This window comes from Pempheris klunzingeri, chromosome 3 (genome assembly GCF_042242105.1).
Source record: "Pempheris klunzingeri isolate RE-2024b chromosome 3, fPemKlu1.hap1, whole genome shotgun sequence".
Classification (NCBI taxonomy): domain Eukaryota; kingdom Metazoa; phylum Chordata; class Actinopteri; order Acropomatiformes; family Pempheridae; genus Pempheris; species Pempheris klunzingeri.
The window spans coordinates 4,498,168-4,525,260 of NC_092014.1; the positions used below are offsets into that span (position 1 = coordinate 4,498,168).

Sequence of the window (27,093 nt, forward strand, 5' to 3'; positions counted from 1 at the left end):
ACACCCCCCACCCACCCACACAAAAAAAAATCATTGTTGTCGATTATCTGTCAGCTGAATGACCAATACGTACACATCATTAGTCCACTGTGTTTCTGAAAAGGGCATCTCATTTTGGACAAAGTCACATCTAAATACAAATAGAGGACTCCTCTGTCTGCATGTGTGTGTGTGTGTGTGTGTGTGTGTGGCGCCATGCATGTGTTTTTGTAAAGGCATCAAGGCTATACTCTAATGCATCTGTGACGTGATGGACCTATTGATGGACTTCATTCAAGCAGCTTCATTTTTACAAGCAACCTAATGCACATTTACCCTGATTAGCATTTTCCCACAATTTTACATAATGTCTTTTTTGTACAGCAATTTGTAACTTTATGGTGTTATTTACAGCCATGATATCAGTTCTGTGAAGCTGCACTTGAGCTAAATGCTCACATCAGCACGCTAACATACAATGATAATGTTATTAGCCATGTACAGTACACCATGTGGCAATAGATAGATAGATAGACAGATGATAGATAGACAGATAGATAGATAGATTAGGATATTTCGTCCATGCATATCTGTTCCTAAATTTACATGAAAGCACAACCTCATGGTGGCGCTATCGGAAAAGTCAGGGGATGACTTTTTTATGTTTTCAACAAATGAATTTCCTGTACATCCTGCTCTGTTAAAAAGCGATATTGCCTGCCTGTGTGTAGCACGTGAGGTAAAAAGCGGAGAGATCTCTGTAAATGATCAATTCCCCCGGGCTCTGTATTAATGGCAGCTCAGTAAAATTAACAATGTGGAGGCAAAGCACTTAACTGCTACAAAATATTTGCTAAAATGTTATGCAAATTCATTCTCAATGTCAAAAAAAAAGGTCTACAAAAGGGACCAACTTTTAATTACAATCCAGATAGAGTGTAAAAGCATTGGAGATGCCCTAAAATCCACTTATTAAAGGTTATAGTAATGATTGGCTATCTGAGCAATCAGCATGAATTCATTTCGCTAAATGTTTTCCAGACAAGCATTTGTTTTAATGGTGACCTTGTTGTCTTTCGACCACACCAGCAGGTTGTTTGTACTAAGCTCTGGCTCGAATAATTATGAGCTTATTACACAGGCATCAATAGAGGGCTCGGTGAGGAGGAGGCAGCTCGTCACCCCCAGCATCAACCATGTAATCATGAAGAGGCCTCTCATATGCGCAGAGTCAACAATACTGTCAATATTACAGTGCTGACTGCTTTCAAATGTATTCAAAGGCTGCGTGGTTGAGAGATGTACATGTTTACCGTCTCTGTATGAGAGCTCCTTTAACTGTGTGAGAGGCTTATTGGTCCAGGAAATGTGCCCTGTTAAAGCTCAATATACACTCGGTGGCTCGACGTGCTTGACAGAAGTGGTGGCCGTTTTATGGTTTATTTTCTGTAAAACAGAGAAGACGTTGCAATGTGGAAACTTAAACGTGGTTAAAGGATCGCTCCACTAAAAATATATCCTTGAAGTCAGTGATTTCTTGTCAGTCAGTGGGGTATTTCTGCAGCTGTCATGGGGTACATAGAAAAATTATGCAGTATACTAATATAATGAAGAAAAATACTGTATATATCCACACATTTAGTCCGTAGTGACACCTGAACTATGTTCTAAGTGAGAGTGCATGAAAACTATTTAGCAAGTCTGAACAGTTTTAAGTAATGGACATGAATAAAGACACGAAGACAAATGGTTGAAATAGTTACAAACACCGAGGGAGAAGTGGTTGAAATATCTTCCACTTAAGAAGATTATTCAGATGAACACATTTGTAACATGTTGGTGTCGATGAATGAATGGGTGCCTGACCTCCTCTGTAACAGGGCTGAGAAGAGAAAATAACTGGTGAGGTGTCGGGTAACCAAGCATAAATACACCATTATGTAAAATTGGAACATTTTTTGACTTTGATGGGCTAAAGTGGTAATATTTCTGCAGACACCGTGGCAGGGAGGAATGGATTCTGCCCCCTTCCCACCACGTCCCCATACCGATCTGACTTCTGACTTAAGGATAGTTCAATTCAATTCAATTCAATTCAATTTATTTGTATAGCCCAATATCACAACAGAGTGTCTCATAGTGCTTTACAAAGTTCACTGAAATAAACAAATAAACAATCCGGTGGATCAGTCCGAGGCATCACCTGCCCTTTATGACCCTCCTTCTTCGGGAAGGAAAAACTCAAAAAACCCAGTGGGAAAAGAGAAACCTCTGGGAGCACCACAGTGAAGGCTGATGGAGAACCACATCAGCAGGACCAGGACCAGGATCCATAGGAACCAGGGAACCACATCAGCAGAACCAGGACCAGGATCCACAGGAACCAGAGAACCACATCAGCAGGGCCAGGACCAGGATCCACAGGATCCACAGGAACCTGAGAGATCAGTGCACCATAGGAGTCCCCCGGCAGTCTGAGCCTGTAGCATCATAACTAGGGGCTGGTCTAAGGCCTGAGCCAGCCCTTAAATATAAGCCTTATCAAAAAGGAAGGTTTTTACTCTACTCTTGAATGTAGAGAGGGTGTCTGCCCCCCGAACCCAAACTGGAAGGAGGTTAGTGAGATGAATGAGATGAAAGCAACACACAGTCTGCAGGGTTTTTCACCAGGCTTGTCTCATTTTGGACATTCAGTGTGTCTAAACCTACACACATGCATCACACACACGTGCACTCACACACATTGCTCATTAAATGTCATTGTTGCCTTTGTGTGTGAGTGTGAAGAGGATCTTCAATCAGCATTCATTTTCACTCTCTCGCTTGTGTCTTTCATTTGCTCTGTCCCGGGCCTTTGGGCCCTGTCTCGACCTTTAATCACCATAGCAACATCCTTCAGGAAGTTGTTTCTTTTTTTTTTTAAAGCCGACCATAGGATGGTCGACAAAAGAGGTGATGCATTCTGGGAAGAAAGATTGTCTGATCGCTCTTATTGTGTGTGTCAGAGATTAGAGAGGCAGAGTGTTGTGCTGCACAACCTGGAAATCAGGAGCACAAAGGGAAGTGTTCTTTTGTGTGTGTGTGTGTGTGTGTGTGTGTGCTCTCTGATGTGTAAGAGAGTGTGTGTGTGTAAATCAGGGCATTTAATGATGATGAGGCGCAGAAATCCACAGCATGCTTTGCATTTTTAGATTTATTTATGCATTCTGAAAATGTTTTTTCTTGTGTGTATTTATTTAGTGGGTGTTGTTTTAAGATAAAGTTTTCAATTTCAATTTAAAACAGTATTTTCTACAAGTGTGGTCATTAAAAAAGATAATTAAACTACACGTTGTTAGTAGTAGGTTAGGTTTGCATTTTTAGAGATTGTTTGAAATGCATCAGATTGACTCAAAATGGATTTAATTACTATATATTCACCCATTCTATGAATAGAAGACTGTACATTAGTAATATCCTCATAGATTTAGCATCCCACATATCACTCTACTGGGTTAGAGTAATTATTACATTACATTATTACAGAAAAAAAGGTTTTAACCCTTCTTTTGGTATGCACACAAATATGTGTCTTATAAGTAGGGTGGACATCGTCAAATGTATGACATGTAACTTAATCACTCTGCAGAACAAGCTTGTTAGTTCATTTTCAGTGTCTAAATTGCACAACGTACACAAAGTGATGTGTGGTTTTGATACAGCGTGAGGTTAACGTGTCCTGGGGCGCTTTGATTTTTCAGACTGCGGTGACGTTTTTGTCAAAATACAAATTGCCTTACCGAACAAAAACTAATATTATATATATATATATGGGATTATGTGAGTGTCTGTTCTCCCATATCATATCATTCTCGCAAGTATTAAGTGGCTCAAGTCATCTCACAGCTGCACAGTATATACTGTCCTCTGGCATTTACATTTAGTAATTGAGGCCCTGACCTCCGGCTACTGGTTCCTACATTCAGCCTACAAAGAAAAATATACATCTCACAGGAGAAATGAGGCAGATTCATTTCAACATGTGTTTAAACAGAGACGATGACTTTGACGGGGTTTTTTTCTTAGCTGACCTTTAGTTTGAAACAAAACCAATATCTACTTTCTTCCATTTATATTTGCTGCAGTATTAAAACCTACACTTCTTCTCTTTCAATTATCCTCATTATTATCATTAACGCATTTAAGTCAAGGTTGTAGAGGACATGCCTTCTGTTGTTTTTCTCCATAGGTCAATGCATTTTGTTCCGAACACAGCATCAATTATTAGCCATCGCTGTGAGGGATGAGGGTGTGCTTGCGTGTAGCATGGTAGTTATTAAGAAGCCAGGATGGCTTCATAAGCAAGTGCTGTACTAATAGAACTAAATATGTTGTGTTTTTGTTCCGGTGCTGGCTTGTTTTTGTTGTGGTGGAAGCAGGTTCGTTGTTGATTAGTAGCTTAGTATTCTACAAGCCACTGGTTCGAGATTGGACCAAACATTTTAAACATTACATTTTCAAACATACATTTTGGTTAATGGGCTTATTTACACCGTCCGTCTTGCCAGCAAAGCGAGAAAAACCACCAAAAAGTCCACCAAATTGATTGAACAAGATACAGCTCATTGTGGTTTAGTATGGCTCATATGGAGCCATACTAAACTTCTTCTTTCTTTATGCTAAGCTAAGCTAATTGCCTCCTGGCTGCATCCCCCTGCTTGATTCACAGAGTAGTATCAGTCTCGTCATGCAATCTTTGGCCATAAAGCCAATAAGTGCACTTACCAAAATGCCTTTTTGCATGAAATGTGCTCTACTGACTAACTTTGCTTTGCCTTGTAGGACCCTTGACCTGTCCCTGATGGGATCCTATCCACTTCGGTCGCCTCATATTCCATAACACCACCATGGAGCTCATCCAAGCCACCGAGGTTTCCCTGCGGCCTCAGGAAGCCCCTACAGCTACCTGGAGCAACAACTCTATTCAACCCTACCCCCATTTCCTGCTCCCGTCCTCTCCTGAATCGCTTCTCGACTTCACCCAGAGCAACGGCTCTTTCCTCTTAAACAGCACCTGTCAGAACTGCACCGCATTGGAACCCGGATCCCTCCCAGGATTGGCTGGCATCTTCATCCCTCTTATCTACGGGATAGTGTGTGTTGTTGGCCTCGTGGGCAACACGCTGGTCATCCACGTTATTGTCAACTACACCAAGAACGAGTCGGTCACCAACATCTACATCCTCAACTTAGCCATTGCAGACGAGCTCTTCATGCTGGGCCTGCCCTTCTTGGCGGTGCAGAACGCTTTGCTCTCTTGGCCCTTTGGCTCTCTAATGTGCCGTGTGGTCATGACAGTGGACGCCATCAACCAGTTTACCAGCATCTTCTGCCTGACTGTGATGTCAGTGGACCGCTACCTGGCTGTGGTGCACCCGATCCGCTCCTTCTGGTGGCGTCGCCCACGAGTAGCCAAGGCCATCAGTGCCACAGTTTGGGCAGGGTCCTTTGTGGTGGTGCTGCCGGTGGTGGTGTTTGCCGACGTGCTGAAGGATGATGGGAACTGCAGTATCGTGTGGCCTGAGCCAGCAGAAGTGTGGAAGACGTCTTTTATCGTGTATACGTGCACCATGGGCTTCTTCTGCCCCCTGCTGGTCATCTGCTTGTGCTACCTGCTGATTGTCATCAAGGTAAAGCCTTTATAGTAACGCAGATATGCTTTGATTTGTTAAGACAAAGTTGTTTTCCCCTATTCTGTGTTTCCATTTCATTTTTTAAGAACAATATCCGCAGTGTTGCAGTACACAGGACCACAGGGCTCTTCTGGAAAATGTAATGATTATTTTTCTGCTATGACCTGACCTCCACTTTTAATTATTTCAACCTCACTTCTGAGAAATCAGGTTTTGTCAGTTGGATAGCTCAAAATACTACATTACCCATGAACCGCAGTCACTTGCTGTGGAGAAGAAACCAGTCAGTGATGCAAATTAGACCGGGTAACGAATTCAAAAATGTTTTGTTGTTGAATTAGCTGTAGAAATGCTTCAACTGTGCTTCATGTAACATCGTAAAGGGAAAATTAATTTGACTTTTACCTCTAAAACCATCAATGTCCAAAATAATTCCTCCTTCTTTGCAACTCTGTTGTATTACATTATTTCTAAGTCAAAGATATTTTTACAATAATGATCGTTGTATATTTGTATACAAATATTGTGCAGAAAAGCCCTCTACTGCACAACATTCATCACAAACTGCACATGTTGGGATTGTGAATGATGTTTTAAAGCGCTTGTACTGAAGCAATAATTACACACTTGTTTTATTAGTCAGAAATTTACTTTTCTTTTTTTTTCATTAAGTAGCTTTGAACTTCTAAAAAATCATTTACTCAAAAAAAAAGTCTTGCTCTACGAGCCATTCTAATATTTTATGGTCTAGTTTATCCTAATCAACAAAAAGCATGTATCATACCATATTTGATGTGATATTGCAGCTTTTACACCACAGTGAATTTCAAGAATCGAATTTCTTCTGTTTATTCTAAATCACTGAAAAACTAGAAAAACTGCAAAGTCTATTTCCAGGAAGAATTCTGTATTTGCTCGATCCACAGACATGACTGTCATTAAGTGGTTCAAAGTTACTCACCTGAACAAATCAAAGTCTCAGGTGGGGACACCTCAGAGCCTCAGCACCTGTTTTTGATTTAGGGGACCCTTTAATAGTAAATCTGTGTGCTTAAATAAGACAAGTAAAAGTTCTTTATATCTTTTTTTCAAAGGTGCGAAGTGTTGGAAAACGGGCACAGGCTACATCGTCTCGGCGCAGGAAGTCGGAGCGTAAAATCACCAGGATGGTGGTTGTCGTAGTTGCAGTGTTTGTCCTTTGCTGGTTACCATTCTATGCTCTGAATATCGTCAACCTTCTTGTGGTCCTGCCGAGGGACTTCCGGGGGCTCTACGTTTTTGTTGTTGTGCTGTCATATGCGAACAGCTGTGCCAACCCCATACTGTACGGATTCCTATCTGACAACTTCAAGAGAGGCTTCAGGAAGGCCCTGTGCGTCACTTCACGTAGGGTGAAGAACAACGACAGGGCCGGCACGGAGGTACAGCGCCCGACAGAGGAGTGGGGCGGCATTGTGCTCCAAGCACGAAAAAGTGAAGGAGTCATCAACGTGCACAGGAAAGACTGCGGTGAAAAAGGAGAAGAGGAGGAAATCAATGGAGCAGAGGGGGGCATACAGATGAGCGAAATATGCAAAACATCACAAAATGGAAACCACAGCGGCGTAAGAGAGGGCTCAAGACAACAGGTCGTGCAGAAGTCGGAGTCGGAGCAGTCTGGTCAGAGTGCCAAACACGGAGACATGGCTGGGAATGGCCCAGGCTTTGACCCTGCTGGAGCAGCGTCCTCCACGGCCAGTAAAAGTAGCAACAGCAGGTCACGACCCGGAGAATTCCAAGACAAAAACTCTGTGCTTGAAATCAGCTATCTGTAGCGGAGGTCGATATATACTTCGGTGGATTTTGGTAAATGCCATTTCAAGTGTTTCACAAAAGGTAACTGAAGCTGCTGTAAATACTAAAAAACAACTACAGATTGGGTCAGTTGGGGTCGGATCTTTTTTTTCCCGGCTGAAATAATGTAATAGCCTGAAATATATCAATGCAATTATTTTTGCCAAGACTTGAGAATGTGAAAATGCTGTCACTTTGCCAAAATACAAAAGAACAACTGGATGAAAGAACAAAGAGCACATTTAAATATCTAATACACTTGGCTGCGAGTGTTATGAATATGATGTGCAATTACTGTTGCAGAAAGACTTGCAAAAACACTGGTATGGTCAAGACGGATCTTTCTTCACTTTTTGTCTTGATTTCTAGTCTTGATCTCAAGAGTGCGACTGTTTTGCCAACTGTTATGGTCCCTTTAAACTGACTAAAGAATGGATTTTACACAGAGGTGGTTATCAAAGATCGATACCCTGTATATATGGGTGGTGGGGGCTCGAGTCCCTTTAACTAAGTGATCTACTGCTTTTTTATATTTATCAATTGTTATGTTGTTGATGTTATGTTGAAGATCACCGTCATGTTTTCAAAAATCAGGAACGTCTTGTTCTGAAATGCCTAATGCACTGAATAAATCATATCTCAGTGGGAGATAACAGAAATAATGACCCATTGTGAGATGGAAAAAAAAAAAGTCAAACAATGTTTACTTTTTAGTTTTACTGCTTTGGCTTTTAAAAACAGCCCACGAAGGTCAATTGTACTGTTTTCACAACACATTAGACATTAGCCTGTCGTTTAGTGCTTCTGTTGAGCTCCATCATGTACACGACTAAAAACAGGTCAGTCACTGCACTTCATCTGAGCAGATCATTTCTTTTCTCCTGTTAAGGTTAACTGACAACCACTTACTTTAGCTTATTAACTGAGATGTGCAATAACACATTCAAATAGTGCCAATAGCCCAAAAAGATGCACAACCGGTCTTGAGAAGAAGCAGGTTTAAAGTGTACTGGAAGTGTGAGTCATACTAAACTGGATTCCAGTGTGCAGGGTTTGTTTCAGTGTGTCTGTCTGCTGTCAGATATGACTGTGCAGAGGACAAACGATCAGATGTGTCAACTTATTAAATCATAAAAGAAACATGTAGGAGATCGTACGAGATAATTCATTTGAACACATTAAGATATTTTATATTCAGTGTCATTCTTAGCAAAGATCTTTTCTTGTAGGATTCTGTGCTCCATGCTCATTGTTCCACACCATGTTGATAGACTCAATGTGAAGAAGACGGATCGGTTATGATGGTCGAAATAGTAGGAACGTCTTTTGTAGTGTATTGTGAACTCTATATTTCAGGTGCCATAGATGTAAGTCATATCCCAGATGAGCAGGTTAACTTGCCACACAATTTTTGCTTTTTTCTCACTTTGTCGTCTATGACCACGGGTGCAGTGTTTGCATTACGGTATTGTATTCTGGTGTCGGAGCTTTGGCACTAAAGCCACGTGTAATGTGTTGAGAGTGTGCTAAATAAATGTTTACAGATGATATTGACATATAAATATTTTTGACCTTTGGTGCATGTTTCATGTCATTTGAACTAATGTACATAGTGTGTACATGTATACAGTATGTAATATGTTCTTGACATGCACGTATCTCTTGCCACATTTGTCATTATGTATTTTGTATTTTGTTCACCAAGAAAGACTTAAAACCAATAAAAAATACTCCTCCACTTTATTGCAAACTGCTTTTTCTTTTTTTACAAAATAAATTGGGAATCTAACCGATGTCTGTTCACTTAAAACATTTTAGTGGCAGGTTCAAACAAGTCAAAGCTGTGGCACTGGAGTTTATACCTGGCTAACTTTGAAAATGACGGACCAAGGCTGCCCTCTAGAGGTAAACGTACTAGAGAGGACATGATTATGACTCAAATGATGTCTGAAACATAGCAAAGAAGAACATTTAGATAATGTCTTAATAATTATCTTAACTTATTCACATCATGGGCACTTTGTCTCATCTTAAAAGTATTGGTCTTCTGCAGCTGATGATATCAATGAGATAGTGTTTCTTAGTACTGAATATGTCTTTGAGCGCAAGTTTAATTTCACATTTTTTCAGATTCATGTTTATATCCATCCATTAATTCAGTGATCCACTCAACCTTCTCTCCGTCCTTACTCAGGAACAACTTCTCCTATCCACTTGAGGTAGGGCGGGTTGCCCTGGTCAATAGGCAGGCTGATGACCTCGGCTACCTCATAAGGGTGGTTAGAGCTGGAGAGAACAACGAGCAGCTATGAGCCAAATGAGTGCATAGACAGGCACACACACACAAAAAAACAAAACACAGCAGGAATAAAAGCCAAACTCTTTGCCTGCATGAGTCACGGCATGTAATGGAGCAAATGATCAGCACAGTCCTCCTGCAAGAGTTAGGTTGGACCAAATTTACTGTATTAAGAAATAAACTTACCGGACATATTCAGCCAAAGCGGGCACCTTGGAACTTCTTGTTTTAATCATCTATAAAGGAGAGAGACACTGGGTCAGCTTGATCGACACTGTCAGACACTCGATGAGACATTTTTGTCGTTTTATCCTGCATGTTTTTTGATAACAAAAAAAGAAAAAAAAAGGTGGTTTTTAACATTCCTGATCCTGGAATCCTCTCTCGAGCCCCTCCTGCTTAATCCCCTATTGATGTAGGGGCATGAAAGAGCACTAGCTAACATTGTTCACGGGTCCGAATATGAGAATATGTCTGTAGAAGAAATTTTATGGCACCATATTTGCCTAATCCGACGTAGTGACCATTACAGTTGACGAGACGTGAATATCATGTAGTTGGATCCTGAATTTTGTCTTTGTGAAGTGCTCAGATTTAAAGATGTGACATGGTGAAGTAACTTGAAGCACTTTAAATTAAGGATCATCTTGCTATACTTTCTCTTACAGTGCACATCAAATGTCATGTTGCCAAATGCGAATAACCTGCTTTGACATCAGTGATTGAAGTCTAGCCAGGAATGTGCAAAGTTAAAGCACAAAGAGCGGCAGTGCCAGTAATCCTGTCTCTGCAGGCACATTCACGACATACTGCCACTGAGAATGTGTGCTTTTGTGCTGACTCATTCAAACAGTGACTAAATAACTAGGGACAGATACCAAATGCTCCACTGACAGCTAATCTCTATAGTCTCTTTTCTAGAGTTGATTGGTAATGAAGAGATTGAACGTTCAGACTTGTACCTTGTCTCATTCCTTGATTATTTTCATTATTTATGAAACTGATGAATTATATGTATGTTATATACAAAGCATGTGTACTGGTGAATCATATGTAAATTGCATTTACAGAAATTAGACCATGGAGTATTGTCGACTAATGTCAGTAAACAGTATTGCATTAATAATGATATTAAAATCCCAACAATACTGCGGTCTAAGTGCTGGTTGTAGAGCTAAATCTACCTGAAGTAGTTTGTACTATACTGGTAGTAAGCGTGGCAGAAGTAAAAGAAGCAACAGCAATGGTTGCGGGTGCAGCTGCAGCAGTTAAGAGTAGTTAAAGTAATAGTGGCAGTGATTTACCACATGGTGTAGAAATATTATTAAAGTAAAATTTGACACATCCTAAAACATCACAATACTTAGTGAACACTCACCAGCAGCACCTCATTGTCCTCTTCGATCTTACCCTGCCATTCATATCTGAAGGAACAAGACAAAATACAGATTTGATCGACTAATAACGCCTAGAGAGTCATCCTCATTTATCGGTTTATAAAATACTACTAAATAACTGATGAAAGCCCTTCTCTTATGATTTCTCTTACAGCTAAAACAGCCTGAACGTGTTGGAAACACAGTCAACTCAGTCTAGCATGACACTGAAAGGCAGCCGCCTCAAAACTTACACAGATGTGATTGCTGGGACAATGTTGACGCACGCTGCTAGCTTCCTTTCCACAATACCCCTGTGAGATAGAGGAAAGTAAGATTATTATGTATGAAAGCACTGGAAAGAATCCCGTTTGCTGAATGGTGGAGAGAGAGATCTGCATTTGTCCTGCAGGTTGATTTCTAAACAAACAGAAAACAACAGTAACAGAGGGAGGAGACCCTGAGGATACATTTTCTTATATACTATAATCTTTGTAAAAACATTTCTCATGAAGATGTTTATGATTGTTAACACCTGGCCAAGTCTTTCGCCACCGTGTCGTTGGGACAAGTGACAAAGGCGGCAGAGTGTGTGCCAGACGTGTACGTCTCAGATGCCATGGAAAACGCCCTCAGTCCAACAGTCCTCAGCAGCTGGAACATAAACACACTCAGGAGCACCGTCTGGGAGGAGGAGGAGGAGGAGGAGGAGGAGGACAGGGAGATGAGGAAGAGGATGAAACCCAACCAGCAACAGGGTAACAATATATCCTGATTGTGGTTCATTAAATGAAGGCACAGAGTTAAGCAAACATGCAGCATGGAGGAAACACACACTCACCACCACCAAAGCTTTCAGAGATCCACCTTGCAGGGTTTCTGCACTGGGCAGTCCAATGCGCATTAGCCTGAGCAGGTCAAAGACAAAACAGTGAGCCAGCCAACACATTCAAAGCATTTAGCCTCACTGAAACACAGCCAAGAAGAACATTTAGATAGTGTCTCCATAATTACCATAACTTATTCACATCATGGGCACTTTGTCTCATCTTAAAAGTATTGATCTTATGCAGTTGATCATATAAAAGTGTATGAGAGTATGTCAGTGAGCTTAAGTTTAATTTCACATTTTGTCAGATTCAACAGTTAGCCAGCCAACACATCCATAGCATTTAGTAGCATTTAGCATCACTGCATATGACGTTATTGTAAATAACTTAAGCCTTTAAATTGTACCTCATTTGTCTCTTTCTCTTTGTGCATGCATGTTTAAAGTGTAAGGACTGCCGCTGCACACTCAAAGCTGGAGTGTTTTTTTTTTGCTTTAACTTTGTGTTTAGCTAATATGTCAACAATGTTAGCATGGGTGCGTGCTAGCAGCAACGTTAACGTCAACGTCAGCTGTTTGTACTTTAACAAAGGGGCAACACTTCTGGACAAACTGACTAGAAATGTCACATAATGTGGCTGAAAATGCAGCAGCAGCTGTTGTGGGTGCCTTAAATGAAAACTTACCTGGTCACAGCTGCCTCAGTTAGGCTCTGCTTGGAGAGGAGCACACGCTACCGTAAAGTGTGACGGTGGTCTGTTTGTGAAACTGTCGTAAATCAGCATCGGGCAAAAAAAAAATAACCCCAATGTTTCAGTGGATGTTAATATAAAAACTAATGTAACTAGAAATAAAAATACAAACTTACAATACAAATTTTTTTTTTTTTGCTGAGACTGCAGGGAAAACATCACCACCAGCTGACTTGATCTTGCAGCTTTTGGTGATTTGTCTTCACCACTTGTCAACTAGAGGGCGGCAACGTGCAGGGCAAAATACACATGAGTGCAACACAGTGGTAGACCCTCCAGAGCTTTTCCAACATCCTAAAATAGATGGTTTAATGCATGGAGGCATGAGTTTGATAGTTCACAAATGGAGCATTTTTGTGTACAGTTTTTATGCTTCAGATTTATTTTCCCCTTCTAAATCATCTAGATGTTGCATTCATTAAAGACATGGTTCTCTTTAATCAACGAGCCTATTTTATGGGGAAATGGTTGCTGATCATTTTGGCTTTCTCTGCAAGAATTTAAATGGTCATGTAGGACTCAAAGGAGCCTGATATATGGCAGTAATTATGTGCACATGTAAGATAATATAAGGTAATGCATGCACCCCAACATTTCAGACTTATCAAATATGCAGTGGCAGTGGATAACCATATGATGGCAGCTTTTTAACAGCAGACAAGACAAGAATTTACTTTATGATCAGCTTTGGTACCAGCAACGACTGTGATTGTGTGTGTGCACACAAATAATGCTTGCCCCGTGTGTGTGTGTGTGTGTGTGTGTGTGTGTGCACAAGACAGAAAGCCACTTTGTTTGATAGCATCCACCACCTTCCTCACACTCTCCTCTCCTCGCCCTCATCCTTGATTAAAGAATGAGACAAGCATGTCACACATACTAATATGCACACAAACACACACACACACACACACACTTAGAGGCTGTTCCACTTGCACTCAGAACAAGATAGATTGAGCTGTAGTGGATGTGAGAGCTTTACCAGGAATGCCTGGACACATAAAGACGCAGCGAGACGTATTAGCGGAGCTTGTCAAGCTTTTGCAAGAGCAATGAGGAGAGATGGGAGGAGGAGGGATACGTTGGTTGTGGTGGTGGGAGGGGGGGTGGGGGTGGGGGGGCTTGTTCCCATGGAAACTGTGCAGTCAGCACATCTGTACGTCTTATGCGCTGTCCTCTCTCATCGGCATCCAGCGGCCTCTCCCCACCACAGCTGGACATGACAGCATGCGCTCACATGTAGACGATGCACACACACACACACTCACACAGAAATGCAAAACCACTGCCCTGACCCCGTTGTCATGGCAACCACATACTCCCCCCACACACACACACACACACAACCCATGGGATGTTATCTTACTATATGAAAACATGCATGTGTGTGTTTGCGTGTGTGACAGAGGCCAGACATCCACACAAGTTGCTGCTGGCACTGGGCAGCTACCTTTACCTTGCCCTCTCTGTTTTTTCTCACCAGATTTCATCCTCCTTTTTTCCTCCCCCCCTTCTCCCTCACCTTATCCCGCTCTCTCTCACGCTCCCTTCTCCCCCCTGTCTTTTCCCTTCTCTCCCTCTGTCTCTCGCCCCCTCTCCCTCCAAGCATGAGGAGAATCAATATGTTTTCAATTTGCAGCAGAGCCTTCCTCCTCTGCATCCTAATCAGGCTCAGCTGGCCCTTCCAACGAGAGAGAGAGAGAGAGATAGGAACAAAAAGAGAGAGAGAGAAGAAGAAGAAGAAGTGGGGGACCTCAACCAAAGGACATTTCTAATATGTAGCTAAGAAGTCCAAGTCAGGATCATTTGAGCATGTGCTGAAGAATATTTTTCTGCTGTTTCATTACAGGCTATGTGATGCCCATAGAGAGCAAAAGTCCCTGCACCATATCTCAGTTATCCACTGTTCTACTCATTTCTGTATCATATTGCATGACATCTCTCTCACTGAGGGTTTCTTTCATCAACATGTTTTATTTTATTAACATGTTAATCATTTTTTTTCACTACAGCACATCATGATTTAAACAAAGTTTAAGAACTATACATTTGTTATCCTTCAAAATTACTACAGATCCTATAAAGCTTTACCAGCACGGCAGGGTGCATATTGCACGTCATTAGACCTGTTTCTTTTTTATCCTGGATTCATCTTTCCTTCTTTTTAGCTCTCTGCTGTCTGAAAAGCGTCCGTGCATTCTCATAGCTCACCACCCGACTGTCCTCGTGCCACATGATGTGACATACCTGGTAGTGAGGGGTGACATGCAAGCGTTCCCATCAGTTTTGCCTACTGTGCAACTCAAAGTGGTTGTATGGCTGCAGAGTTGCTCATGTAAGGGTTAAAAAAAGCTTTCCATTAACAATACGGCACCATATATGGGCTAAGCCCTTGACTCAAAGGCCTGGTTTGATGGTTCAAGGTTCAGCTATGTTGTCATCCGACAATACAAGGTCGCAAGAGAAATGCAGTTTACCTGCTTTACAAGCTTTTACGTTCTTTATTGGCTCCTGTAGCTACTGGCTGCTGTAATGACTAGATCTCTCCACAGGGGTAAGTCATTATCATTTTATTCTCTTGTGCCTGTAAAGCAAATAAAGTCATGCTGATTCATTAAGGTATATCATGTTTGACTTGCTTTTAATAATATTGTAATCTGGCCCTTTTATTACATAACCACATAATACTGGTGGGGAGAGTCTTTCTACATTTCCCCGTCTGCAACAAGGTCAGAGGTTATTGTCAGCGGACAGATCAGTGAATCTGGTCAGGATTCAATGTTTGGCTCAAGGACCCTTTAGCATGGATGATATTTGAGACACAGGAGCTTGAACATGAGTCTCTTGGTTGTAACACAGACTTTATGGAAGACTGATGCGCTGTGAGAAACGTACCTGGTGTTATGCTCCATGAGATAATACATCAATGTCACTTTTCAGATGCCACAAATTGCAAAATCTTGCAAAACTAAAATCAAATGCAAAGCTCATTTGAATCACCAGTGAGCCCTTTGGTATATCCTACAAACATTGTATCTCACTGCAGCATGAATGTATTCATGCACATGTAGAACTGACTAATCAAAAGACCTGTTTTAAAAGATTCATCTGTGCCACATTGACGTTTTGGTCAGAGGGAGGCACTAGTTCACAGACTAAAATGGAAATGGTTCATCCTCTGGGCAGCATTTATGCACTCATTTTCATTATTCTTCTGCCCATTAGATATCTGAACCTCAAATTTCTGAGGTTGAAGCCTGGCGTAATAGTGGTGTTAGAGGAAAGAAGAGGGTGTCACTAAACCCCCCAAAGCATTTAATGAAGTGGAAATTTTGACTTGACAGTGGCACTAGATGGTGTGGAAATGGAATTGGCATGGCCAGTAACTTGAAAATACAACAATACCCTTGGCCACCATTGCTATGGAGAAGAAGAAATGAATTTAAAACATTTTGTCTTTGGGAACAAAACAACTGTTCAAACCAAATGCATCCAAAATTGTTCGTTTTATCAGTAACTATCAGCTTCTATCCATCACTAGCGCACAAACAACCAATTTGTAGGTTTGCCAGCTGGGATGTTTCCTACAGGGAGCCATAGTTAACCTCTCTACTTAAGCTTAAACAAGCTTGTATTGTTGAGTTTTATCACCACAGGTGCTTTTTACCGATGATTCAATGATGAGAGTTTCATGTCCAACTAAGCCTAAGAAGCGCTCCAACTGTCAGTCACCAACACGGTCCATGCAGAAAATGATTTAATGAATTGAAAATGATTTGCTTTTCATTTCATTGCACATCTTGATCCAATGGAGATGAAAATAACTGCTCCCACCTCGTGAGCCTATAGGACACGTACAGGAAGCTTGCTACTTGAACTATGATACGTTAACTGTAAATAAACTAACACAGAATAATGACAAACAGGTGACTGAAGACAAGGTTGGCTCTGTGTGGGCTGGTGTTCTTGGACTGGTGCGACAGCTCAGTATCGTCCACACTGTGAGTACCAGCCAACACAAACCAGAGACACAGTCAGAAACAACAGTGACGGAAACAATCTCCAACAGGGAGATTGGGAAAGAAAAAAAAGCTGATGGTAATGCAAAGAGTAAAATAACTCTTGATTGAGCTCCTGTCTTTCTCTCCCTCTGCTCTCCTCTGCCCCCATTAACACTGACTTCTGAAGTGGAAGGAGCGCCTTGGGACCTGTCTCGTTCACCCACCAGATGAGAGAAGAGAGAAGTTCACCTCTGTAACAGCACGGTCTGGGAGACAATACCTTGGAGGACTAAAAATCCACAGCAATTAGCCCATCTCTCCCTCTCTCCCTCCATCGCACTTATTCCTGCACTTATCTGCTTATTTAATTTGTATCCACGGATTAAGGATGGGGGGCATACATGTTGTCTGCTGATTAACTCTTTGACCTCCAGCCTTGACCTTGAATATGAAGCTTTTCATAGGTGACTAGTCACTCATCCGATCACACAGTGTTTTTTAGCCCACCAGCCAAGATGTTGAGCAAGATTTCGTAAAATCTTGAATTAAATTACTATATGTGGACTTTTCAAGTTTGAAAAAAAAAGCTGAGGACGGGGCAATTTTTCTTTCTTTGACATATTGGAGATAAATGGTTTAAACAGGCCAGCAACAAAAAATAGTGCACACTGCTAAACAGTTCTGGACTCAACACATATATGTCTGACCTGTTGAGTAATACGGGTAACTCTCTACATGATCACACTACTTTATAAACATTAATATGTCGCTATGTTATTTGTTTTTAATGTTGTTTTCCACTTCCACTGTCAAGTCAAGTCAATACAGATCCAAATGAGTATGAAGTATGCCTTGTAGTATGTTTTCCTCATTTTATTCTTCTATTTTGTTTGAGTGAAATAAACATTATTATGTTAACGTATGTATTTAATGTTTTGAATTTATTTCTCTATAAATTCATTACAATTAATTTCCTTCAGTCTGATCTTCCTTCTTTCTGTTTAAATGTGTCCATCAGTAGTAAAGAGCTGACGTCTAGGAGGAAAGTCCACCGCAGCAAGAACATGGGAATGTTGGGATGAGTCACAGAGGACACACAGTACAAACAAACAACCAAAAATGTGTTAAGAGACAAAAAAACAGTATCACTAAGAGGATGGTTTAAATTGTTAAATGATGCATGGACATTTCAGAATAAGAATAAAGCATTCATTTTGCAAAACTGAAAAAGTCTGCTTGTGATTCTTGTGGATTCAGAACCCCTCTATAAATACTGGGGCTGAATTTGTTGATGTATTATCAAGTTAATTCAAATTAATCAGGTCAAACACATTTGACGAGGAGAACTGCCACTTTGGTTAAGATAAGACAACAATGAAGACTCAACCACCACTAATGAAACAATTCAAAACTGATATCTGCGCCCCTACAGAGAGTTGGACCAGTTTTGTGTGTGTGTGTGTGTAATTTGTGTGAAATTACGAGTAAAAGAGCTTTGCATATCTTCTATTAAACTTCTTCACTTTGAATAAATGACCAAAGCTGTAGTGAAAAAGCATTTTTTGCTCTTTAGCAAAGACCGCATTTCTCATACTCTCATTTTTTTGTGAGTACAGTGAGCATGTTGCTGTTTACCCCTCTGGTAACAGCTTTTGATAACAGCGAAAATTTATTCTGACGGGGTCAGCTAATGTGAAGACCAAATTGGAATAAACTAGACTTGGAATAAAGCTGTAGTATATATCTGTAAGTACAAAATAATAAGTTTTGTGCTACACAGAATTCAACAAAAACCCTGAGCCTTTTTCATTCAGTGAGGGTGATTGTAGAAATGTCCCATAATGACTGTGTGCACGATTTATTAAATAATTACGCTTTAAATGTTTCCACTGTAAATTAGAAGGAAACAAAACAGAGAAGTGGAGCAGAACAGTCAAACCAAAATCTCACTTCAAGTATTTTCCTGAAGTAAAAGTACAGTTTAAGAGGTAAAAAGAACAGCTGGACAAGCAGATGTGGCTGCATCCTTTCTGAAGGGCTTTTCAATGTCCGGCTCTGCTTCATCAGTGCAGCAGCTGATCAAATCTGTGAAAATCCATGGAAAAAAGCACAAACCCCTTGACATCGGCACTGGCAGGGAATTTTTCATTGTTCTCCCTCTGAAAACAATGAATAAACCAGTTTGTCCTCTATAGAGTACTGCCACAATGTGAATGCAGCGTGAAGTGCTCTTAAAAAGTACATTCAAAGCTGTACACTTTTCTTTCTTCGCTCCTCTCTTATCTGCTCTCTTCCTCCCTCCACATTGCTAATTCACCAGCCCACCACCTCTTTCTGTCTGGCTGTGACTTTGCTGGTGGCGCTGGAGCAGAGCAGAGGAGGAACTTTCGAAGTAGGCCAGGTTGCAGCAGGTAACGCAGAGTCATTCATGCAGACTGGAAACTCGCGATGAGAGCGAGAGGAACAGGACACCCTGGCTCACCCTTAGGCAATGTGGGGGAGAGAGAGAAGAGAGAGAGAGAGAGGGGGTGGGGGGAAGAAAAGGGGGAAGACAGAGGGAGGAATAAAAGGTGCTTGGGAGTGTGACGGAGACTGAGAGATAGGAATTGTGAGGTAAAAAGGAAAAATATAGCGTGAAGGAGCGAAGAAAGATAGGAGGGGAAAAAAGGAGAGAGAAGAAGAGAATGCCAAATTAACCTAAATTAGACATGTGCTCTTGTATTCTGTTGGTGTGTCACTTTGTGTGTAAAATAACGGTACTTTAAAATTAAAATTCAGTGCACATGCTCATGCACCCACCCTCTGCACACTCTCACACAAATGCTCAGAAAGCCACAGAGATACAGCAACAATATAAAACCATTTATGCCGGCAGAGTTCACTTCATTTGAATGGAATCACTGAGGTTGTATCAAATTCAACTTTGGTGAACTTTGATCCTGATGTCTAAAATGGTCAAAGTACAGTCCAGAAAAGATGAGCTAAATGAGCTGATGGTGAGCTAGAATTTGAAGCTGTAATAGCTGAATAAATCAGTGAGTAGTCATCATTTTTAGCCACTTAGAGTCAGCGGAACCAGCCAGAAATACAGCACTGACATCACTTTAAGACGTTGTTGTGAACCAGTTGTCTGTTTACACGCCCGCTGACACAGAGCAGCATTAGCATTCACTCGGAGCGGTGTTTCCTGGCGACTGCAGGCCCAATATTCTCTCTCACTTTAGCTCTGGTTTTTTTGTTCTCCACAACCCCTCGAGGAAATGTTCACTGAGAAGTGCCCAGCACCGAACAGGAGTTTGGTGGCAGGCAGGAAGTCTATCAGAGCTTTAATTGTGAAACCAAGTGTGGCTGGAAGTGAGGCTGAAGCGAGCAGCAAGACTGAACCTAAACAGTAAAGCGAAGCCATAAGAAAATAAACAAAGGGCTGAAAGATAAAGATGCTGAAACGCTTCGTAGGACTGATGGAATCTGCAGAGTTGAATGATAATTTTCTGCTTGCGACTTCTTTCATATTACATATAATCATTTGATCCTTTGTTTGTATTAAAATACTGTTTTCTTTTGTCAGTGCGGCTCTAAATTAACATCGTCACACACCGCGGTGCGATTTGCAGTGAGTTATGATTGGGTAGCTGAATAACTGTGTTCCTGATGTACTTTAATAGCTAACTGCAACAATGCATGAAACACTTTTTGGTGTGACCTGGCCCAGAGTTTGGAAGGTTCACATTGTTCAGAAGTTTAAAATTCAGACAGTTGTGTGTATTTACCATTAATGAGCTTCCAAACTTGATCTACGATGTTTGTCTTGAGCCTCATGTGGATCAGGGTGCGTAGTACAGGCATGCAACCCTCGGGCAGATTGTATTTCAAGTGAGATAAATCACAAAGGCAACTCCAATTTGAAAATAGAACATAGGAGGAGTTTCATAAGGCATTTCCTGAGCCTGGATTTTGTATGATCCGATAAAGAAAACAAAAAAGCAGCTGCAGCCAAAGTGTAACTAAAGAAAAATAACAATTCATAAGAATGGATCTTGAATATTACAGGAGGTTTGAACAACGAGCAGATTCATAAAACAATCTTGCTGAAAAAGAATCCATAAATGCATAAAGCTGTTGATATTTGGTTCTGCACTGAACATGTCGCTGACAAAGATCAAGAGGTGAAGTACGGCAAAACTACAGTCAAACTGCTCGTGTATCATCGCTTGTGCAGAATAAGCACATAAGATACAGCAACAACAATGCAGCAACAACGGCGTGCTGGTCATGATTAAGGGATTTTCTGTGCCTCTCTTCTCATCTCTGGCCATCAGTAACCAGAGTGCAGCAGGGACTTGAGGCTGTGGCTGGATGAGAGGAGAGGAGGAGGAGTAGAGTAGAATGTTAAACATGTCCTCTAGACCCCAGAGGAGGAGGAGGGAGGGCGGCCAACATGGCAGACTGTTCACTCGCTGCCTCTCTCTTCTTCTCTATGGCTCTGTTTCCATCCCTCTCTCTCTCTCTTTCTCTCACTTTCTTCCTCCCACTCTATCTGCAGCTTCCTCTCTTCTTTTTGGGATCTTTTGTATCTTTCATTTGGAAACTGTTCATATTCATCTGTCTCTGTGTCTCTCTAGAATCTTCTCCTTTGGTTTTGTCACTAATTGTAATTCACTGGGTGTATGAAATGTTATTAGGCTAAAGGATTTGCGTCACAGAATGAGGTAACGCTCATTTGAAAGAAGTTAAACCTGTTCTTTCAGAATAAAATAATTGATAGTGCAATATCATAATACCTCACTCTGCTTTTTTAGAGCACCTAAACACTCTCATTTAACAAATCCCAGCATCTTTTGCACACTTGGTCATTATACTTTTTGAATAGATACCTGATAGATAAGATTCTCCTACAATTGACAATATGCAGCATGTCGTAATGGGAGTAAAAAATGTTTACAAGGGAACTAAATGGCACTTCCAACAAGTACATGCACAACAAAATGTGTCGCCTTAAAAGCAGATTACAGAAACAAGATATACCACGTTGTGCACATTTGGTTTGTTCCCCTCTCTTTCCAGTCTTAATGCTATGCTAAGCTAAGCTAAGTATTGTATCAAATATGTTCCTTTGTGAAGGCAGGGCCTTTATCCCTGCATTGACAAGGCTGCTAGGTGTAAATTTAAACTAAATGATCTGATGCAGGGGTGAATTTGCATTTTTAGAACATAAGATATGTATGCCACAATGTGCTCAGCTCATGCTTACACCTCAAAGACCAGGAGGTGACCAGGAGAGCACTCCCATTAGACTTTTAATACTGCCATATTGTTTTTCTGGCTTTCACAGTCAATATGCACAGGTGGGTTTGTTGTAGGTGACTGCAACCATGAAACAAGCAAATGAAACCTCCTCATTCATCCCATTACAAATGAAGGTATCAAAAAAGTATGCAGTGTAGTTCACTCAAGCTGTGTTGTGACTGCTGAAGTGTCCATTTCTCTTAACTCTATTTTGTTTTCCCCACATAATACACATTACATGGACATTTCACCAGGCATGTAATACTGCTGCTCACCTTAACGCTGACAACCATTAAGGTAACATGGAGAAAATCTTCAGCATAAACACCTAAGACATAAGTTGACAGCAGCATGTATGGATAAGTGTGTGGAACAAGACAACAAGACAAGACTGGGCATCCCTCATTACATCCAGATCAGACTACTGCTGCAGCAGTTCTGGCCATTCAGAGTTTTAGCTTTTGACATTTAATTACGGCATCCCCGACAGGCAAACTCAGCGTAATTTCAAAATGCTAGAACAATGCCAAATCAGTTTTTGAAGTTACTTTAACTGTAGACCAGTGATGTGTCGGCATCATGTGAAACATGTCGGATGGATTTATGGATGAAGTAACATCCTGAACCAGTTGCAGCTACTTTGCTTCTTGGTTTATACATTCGCTTGGAGTCTCCTGAATAGCTATTTCAGGCCAGCGGTACCAGCAACCTTGTAGCTGTAAGCTGTAGTGAGCAACTTTGCATATCAGAGGCTGCAAATGGCAGAGAGAGAAAACTGTGAAAAATCTGAACTTTGGTACCTAGAAATCATGAAACATTGTGTAGGAATCGCACCTCCTCTGTGAGTTAGCCTTTGTACTACTGTATAGCCCACAGCTATGTCGCTGCTGTATGTGTAGGATGTGAGCTCCATGCATCTCAAACGTCATAACCCATCTTATTTGAAAGAATCTATTTCTTGGTGCAATCATTCTTTTAAGATTAGGATTTCACTCTGGATATTCTGTGCAGTCTGACTGCATTTCATGACCATGTTAGTAGACAGTAAATCCTGTAAAGGATCAGCTTGTTTCGTTCTAAATATTCTTTCTCTCTCTATTGCAGCTTTGGCTTGAGACCTAATATGTTTAAAATAAATCCTACATTACAAACTGGAGGTGTGGAGTTTTAAAGAAGTGGGGACTTGGTGGGGGCAGGTCTGATGAATGATGCTATCAAGTTGCATTAATAATAATAGCAATCAATGCCGTGCATGTCGGCAGGGAGAGCGTTCAAGAGGGAGAGATGGTGAGGAGGCCCGAGTCTGGGGGTCCGAGAAGGGGTGTATGGTCGAAGGAGGTCAGAGAGGTGCTGAGGAGAGAGGGCATGGAGATATTTGTATGTGAGTAGGAGGGTTTTGTAATTGATGTGGTACTTGATTGGAAGCCAGTGTAGGTGGATGAGTGTTTGGGTGATGTGCTGCCAGGGCTTGGTGCAGGTGAGAACCCTCCGAACTGAGTTTTGAACGTACTGGAGCCTGTTTAGGGCTCACATGTTTACCGAGCTAGCTGTTTAATGTTGTCATTTGAAGAGATACCAAATGGAAAAGAGAGGCAACAGTCTTTCACAGGTACTTTGGCACTTCAGTCTTCAGAAATTTTGATCTCTTACTTCCTGTTGTTGCAGTGAGCATAGTTGGCATGGACAAATAGCAGGAACAACTGATCTAATCATGTTGAGATGTGCCGTTCTTCTCTATTGCAGCCTCTTTTTTGGGATCTAGACTACTAACAATTTACTTTGTGATTCCTGTTTAACCTGGTTAGTCCCCATTTTTGAGATTAAGCATCCTCTTTGTGGGAAAGACCTGGCCAAGATGAGGAGCAACAAGAGCACTGATCAATAAAACAATTGGATGAAGACATTAACTCGATGCATCCATTACCAATAAATCACCATTATCAACGGGCGGAAATGTAGTTTCAACCCATCTTCACCTCCCTGAAGAGAATACAACATAAACAGTTTCTGTTACCTTTAGGCCAGTCAGCTGCACCCAGTGTCTGTGTTTGTGTGTGTGCACCTGGATCTATATCCCTGGCAATCCCCATGAAACTACCATGTGGCTGCAGAGCAGCCTATCACAAGAGGGAGACAGTTGCCGTGCTTTTGGATCCACTGAGGGAGCTGTCCATTTCAGCACCACGAAGAGGCAGCAGTAACCATGGTGCACTGTGAGGACGAACAGGATGTGACTAATAAAACACAAACAAACCACACAAGAACATTTTTACGCAAACTTAAGAATATATTTAATCAAAAATAAGCAGAAACAATCCTGTCACATATGTAGATGAGGCAACACATTCTGTCAGACTGCTGATATATTACCTACATGCACTGCTGGCATCTACATTTAGATACATAGCACAATAATCTTGACACCTTTGAAAATCATTAATTCTATTGTATACTTTGTGATTATCTTCGGGACATGTGTCCTCTTAATGTACAAAGTATATTTCAGCTATTGTGACAGTGTCAGAATCATTGTCTTCTCTTCTCAGGGCGAAGGGATATGAAACATATGACAGAGTCAAACATACAGCGCATGGATCACTGAGCTTTACAGCCTAACCCATCTATTCCTGTTGAACCCACTCATGGCCTTAACCGCTCGGTCAGGTGTTTTACACTCACCGCTCACCCCTTTCATCATTTGGGTCCCATATCTCCCCCTCACCAGGAAATTAAAATACACGTCACTCTGTCAGAGAATAATAACCTGCTGATGATAATAATGGGACACCTTATTGATCCCTGTCAGGGAATTGTCTTTTTTCTTGCCCTGTCTTCCATGAGGAGGTCATGGGGCGCTCCCTTGCTCCTGGACACTTCAGCAGGGCGGAAAGCTTTCTGCAAAATGGATTTGAACTTGTACATCTTTCTGAGCATTAGTCACACCTGCTGCATAATGAAGTGGAGTCAGTTACTATGGTCTGTCTCGTCTGACAAACATAAAATAAACCATACAATCTCACCCCAGATTCTTTAAGCAATTTAGGGCAACTGCACTGCAAAAAATATCTGCCTTAACAGGCTATTTGTTCTACATTCAGGTCTTATTTTAACAGGGCCATCACTACCATCCAGGTCAAACCCTCCGCATATTTCTTGGAGACTTTCAGGGGTTTATTAATCATGAGAGAAAACTTATATTCCACAGCTGAAAACTTACACATGGACAATTTTTCAGTTCTTATTAAACCACGTTTAAGCTTAAATTTGTTTTTGACCAGTAAAAATAAATAAAACAATTTCTATATTTTTCCATTTGTTCCTGGCAGCAAGCAGACCAATAAAATGCTAGCCATTCATTTTACAGGTAGAGAACAGAAACTATGTTATGAGATACTAAATACAGGCAAGTACAGCATGTTCATGTGCAGTTATTTCATTAAGGCTTCAGTTATTTGGTTATTTATTAGCTGTTATTGCATTTTAGTCTGATTTCATTCATTTTATTTTGCTAAATACCGTCCAAATGCATTTCTTCACCTTTTAAGTACTTTGCTTCTGTGTTTGCAAGGTGCAATTCAAATAAAGTTCCATTGCCTCTAAAGAAAATAATTCTACAAACAGGCAGCATTTCAAAGGTTTTCATCAAGAAACCTCACGCGCTTTAATTTCCAGAGAGATGAAACCCTGAGATTCAGCATTAGATGAACTGACTTGTTGAAAAGGACATTTTTTGCAGTGCGCTTGTTTTTGCGTAAAGTGCTGCTGCTGCGCACAGAACATCTCCCTCTCTCTTCCCCTCTCTCTCTATCTCTCTTCCCCGCTCTCTGGTTGTGTCGATTTTTTTCATCCTCTGCTTCTAACCATCATCCACCCCCTCCTCCTCCTCCTCTCCTCTCTCCACTTCTATCTCAGCTCTGCGAAGAAGAAAAACGAGGAAACCAAGGATTGGTGTGTTGCTCGACTTGAAATTTTATAATTTTTTGCGCACATAATCCCCCACGCCTGACAGCCTTGCCAAAAATATCATTGCTTTTGATGATTTCTGATGATTTTTATGTGATGACAGTAAACGGCTGTATGTGTGTGTGCGCTCGCTGTGCTCCGGTTGGCCGTGATATAACCGTGTAGGATCGTTTGGATGCTGGAGGAAGAGGCTCTGACGCTCCGGAAAGCTTCGTCCATCCCTCCGTGTCCTCCTCATTCCTGCGACCGGCTGCATGACCGGTGATGCTCGGCCTCTCCGCCTGGATGCGCCCCTCTCTCCGCGGTGTGCCGTCGGTACCGCTGCCTGTATCCCCCTATAGCAGATTTCCACTGTCGCCGGAGAAAGGTCTAGGGACCACATATGGAAACTGGGGATCAGAATTTTAGGAAAAAGGAAAACTAAGCAGGCTGTCGTTTGATTTTAATAACTTAATATTTTTTTCCTCCTCTTTTTAGCTTGATTTTTTTATTTGGAGAGAGGGGTTGATCGTCCCTGGTTGGTTTATTTTCCTTCATCTCTTAAGGAATGGCTGGTTTTCATGGCAGTCATGGTACCGGCTGATTATTTGGCATTATTTATCATTCTGTCCTTGATTTTGGGGGAGCGCTTGGTTCTGCTGGTTTGAATTTGTTCTTTCATTTCTTTCAGCACATCCAGTCCTTATTTTTTTCAACATATTTTGGGCCCTGCCTGTCTGTCTTGCCTGTCTCCCGTCACCCTCTTCCCACAAAATACATGTGATAGCCTGATTCTTCAGAAATGCCTGTGATGAGCCTCCATAATTCACTGATTCACTGTTCAACCGGGTTACATTTAGGTAGTCAGATCTCATCCTGAATTGTGTCATCATCTGTTGGAGGTCTCTGCTTTTTGCCTTTTTTGGGTCCATTTTAAAGAAATCAGGCCGCCAACTGTGTTAGTCTTAACCACCCTCCACCCCCACACCCCAGTGTTCCTTCATCCCTTTTCAGTATGAATTAATTCAAACTGCATGTACGCGTGTGCTCGTCCGTGTACAGGTGTGAGCGAGTGAAAGTTTGGCACTGTGAGGGAGTGAGTGTGTGTGTGTGTGTGTGTCTGT

The 27,093-nt window shown here is 41.4% G+C and overlaps 2 protein-coding genes across 3 annotated transcripts; one reads left to right on the forward strand and one right to left on the reverse strand.

Moving 5' to 3' along the window:
• Positions 1-4,865: 4,865 nt before the first annotated feature.
• LOC139225486 (somatostatin receptor type 5) lies at positions 4,866-7,465 on the forward strand. The gene is made up of 2 exons (XM_070856306.1): positions 4,866-5,648; positions 6,746-7,465. Exons 1-2 carry the CDS (start codon positions 4,866-4,868, stop codon positions 7,463-7,465), a joined length of 1,503 nt encoding a protein of 500 aa, XP_070712407.1.
• Positions 7,466-9,192: 1,727 nt separating this feature from the next.
• On the reverse strand, positions 9,193-12,735 carry LOC139225499 (protein CutA homolog). Of its 2 annotated transcripts, XM_070856313.1 has the most exons (7): positions 12,675-12,731; positions 12,001-12,067; positions 11,695-11,843; positions 11,414-11,473; positions 11,162-11,207; positions 9,970-10,019; positions 9,193-9,770 (listed from the first exon to the last, which is right to left on the reverse strand). In XM_070856313.1, the coding sequence occupies exons 2-7, from the start codon at positions 12,061-12,063 to the stop codon at positions 9,671-9,673; spliced, it is 468 nt and encodes a 155-aa protein (XP_070712414.1). In that variant the 5' UTR covers positions 12,064-12,067; positions 12,675-12,731; the 3' UTR covers positions 9,193-9,670. The 2 variants fall into 2 exon arrangements, with proteins under 2 accessions (XP_070712414.1, XP_070712419.1); XM_070856318.1 differs by lacking the exon at positions 12,001-12,067 and having other exon boundaries at positions 12,675-12,735.
• Positions 12,736-27,093: the final 14,358 nt, after the last annotated feature.

Coding starts and splice junctions, on each gene's coding strand:
- LOC139225499 (XM_070856313.1), bottom strand. CDS start 12,063: ATGCGCATTGGACTGCCCAGTGCAGAAACCCTGCAAGGTGGATCTCTG. Junction 11,474..11,694: donor GTGGCGAAAGACTTGGCCAG/GTGTTAACAATC, acceptor TCTATCTCACAG/GGGTATTGTGGAAAGGAAGC. Junction 11,208..11,413: donor GTCCCAGCAATCACATCTGT/GTAAGTTTTGAG, acceptor TTGTTCCTTCAG/ATATGAATGGCAGGGTAAGA.
- LOC139225486 (XM_070856306.1), top strand. CDS start 4,866: ATGGAGCTCATCCAAGCCACCGAGGTTTCCCTGCGGCCTCAGGAAGCC. Junction 5,649..6,745: donor ACCTGCTGATTGTCATCAAG/GTAAAGCCTTTA, acceptor TTTTTTTCAAAG/GTGCGAAGTGTTGGAAAACG.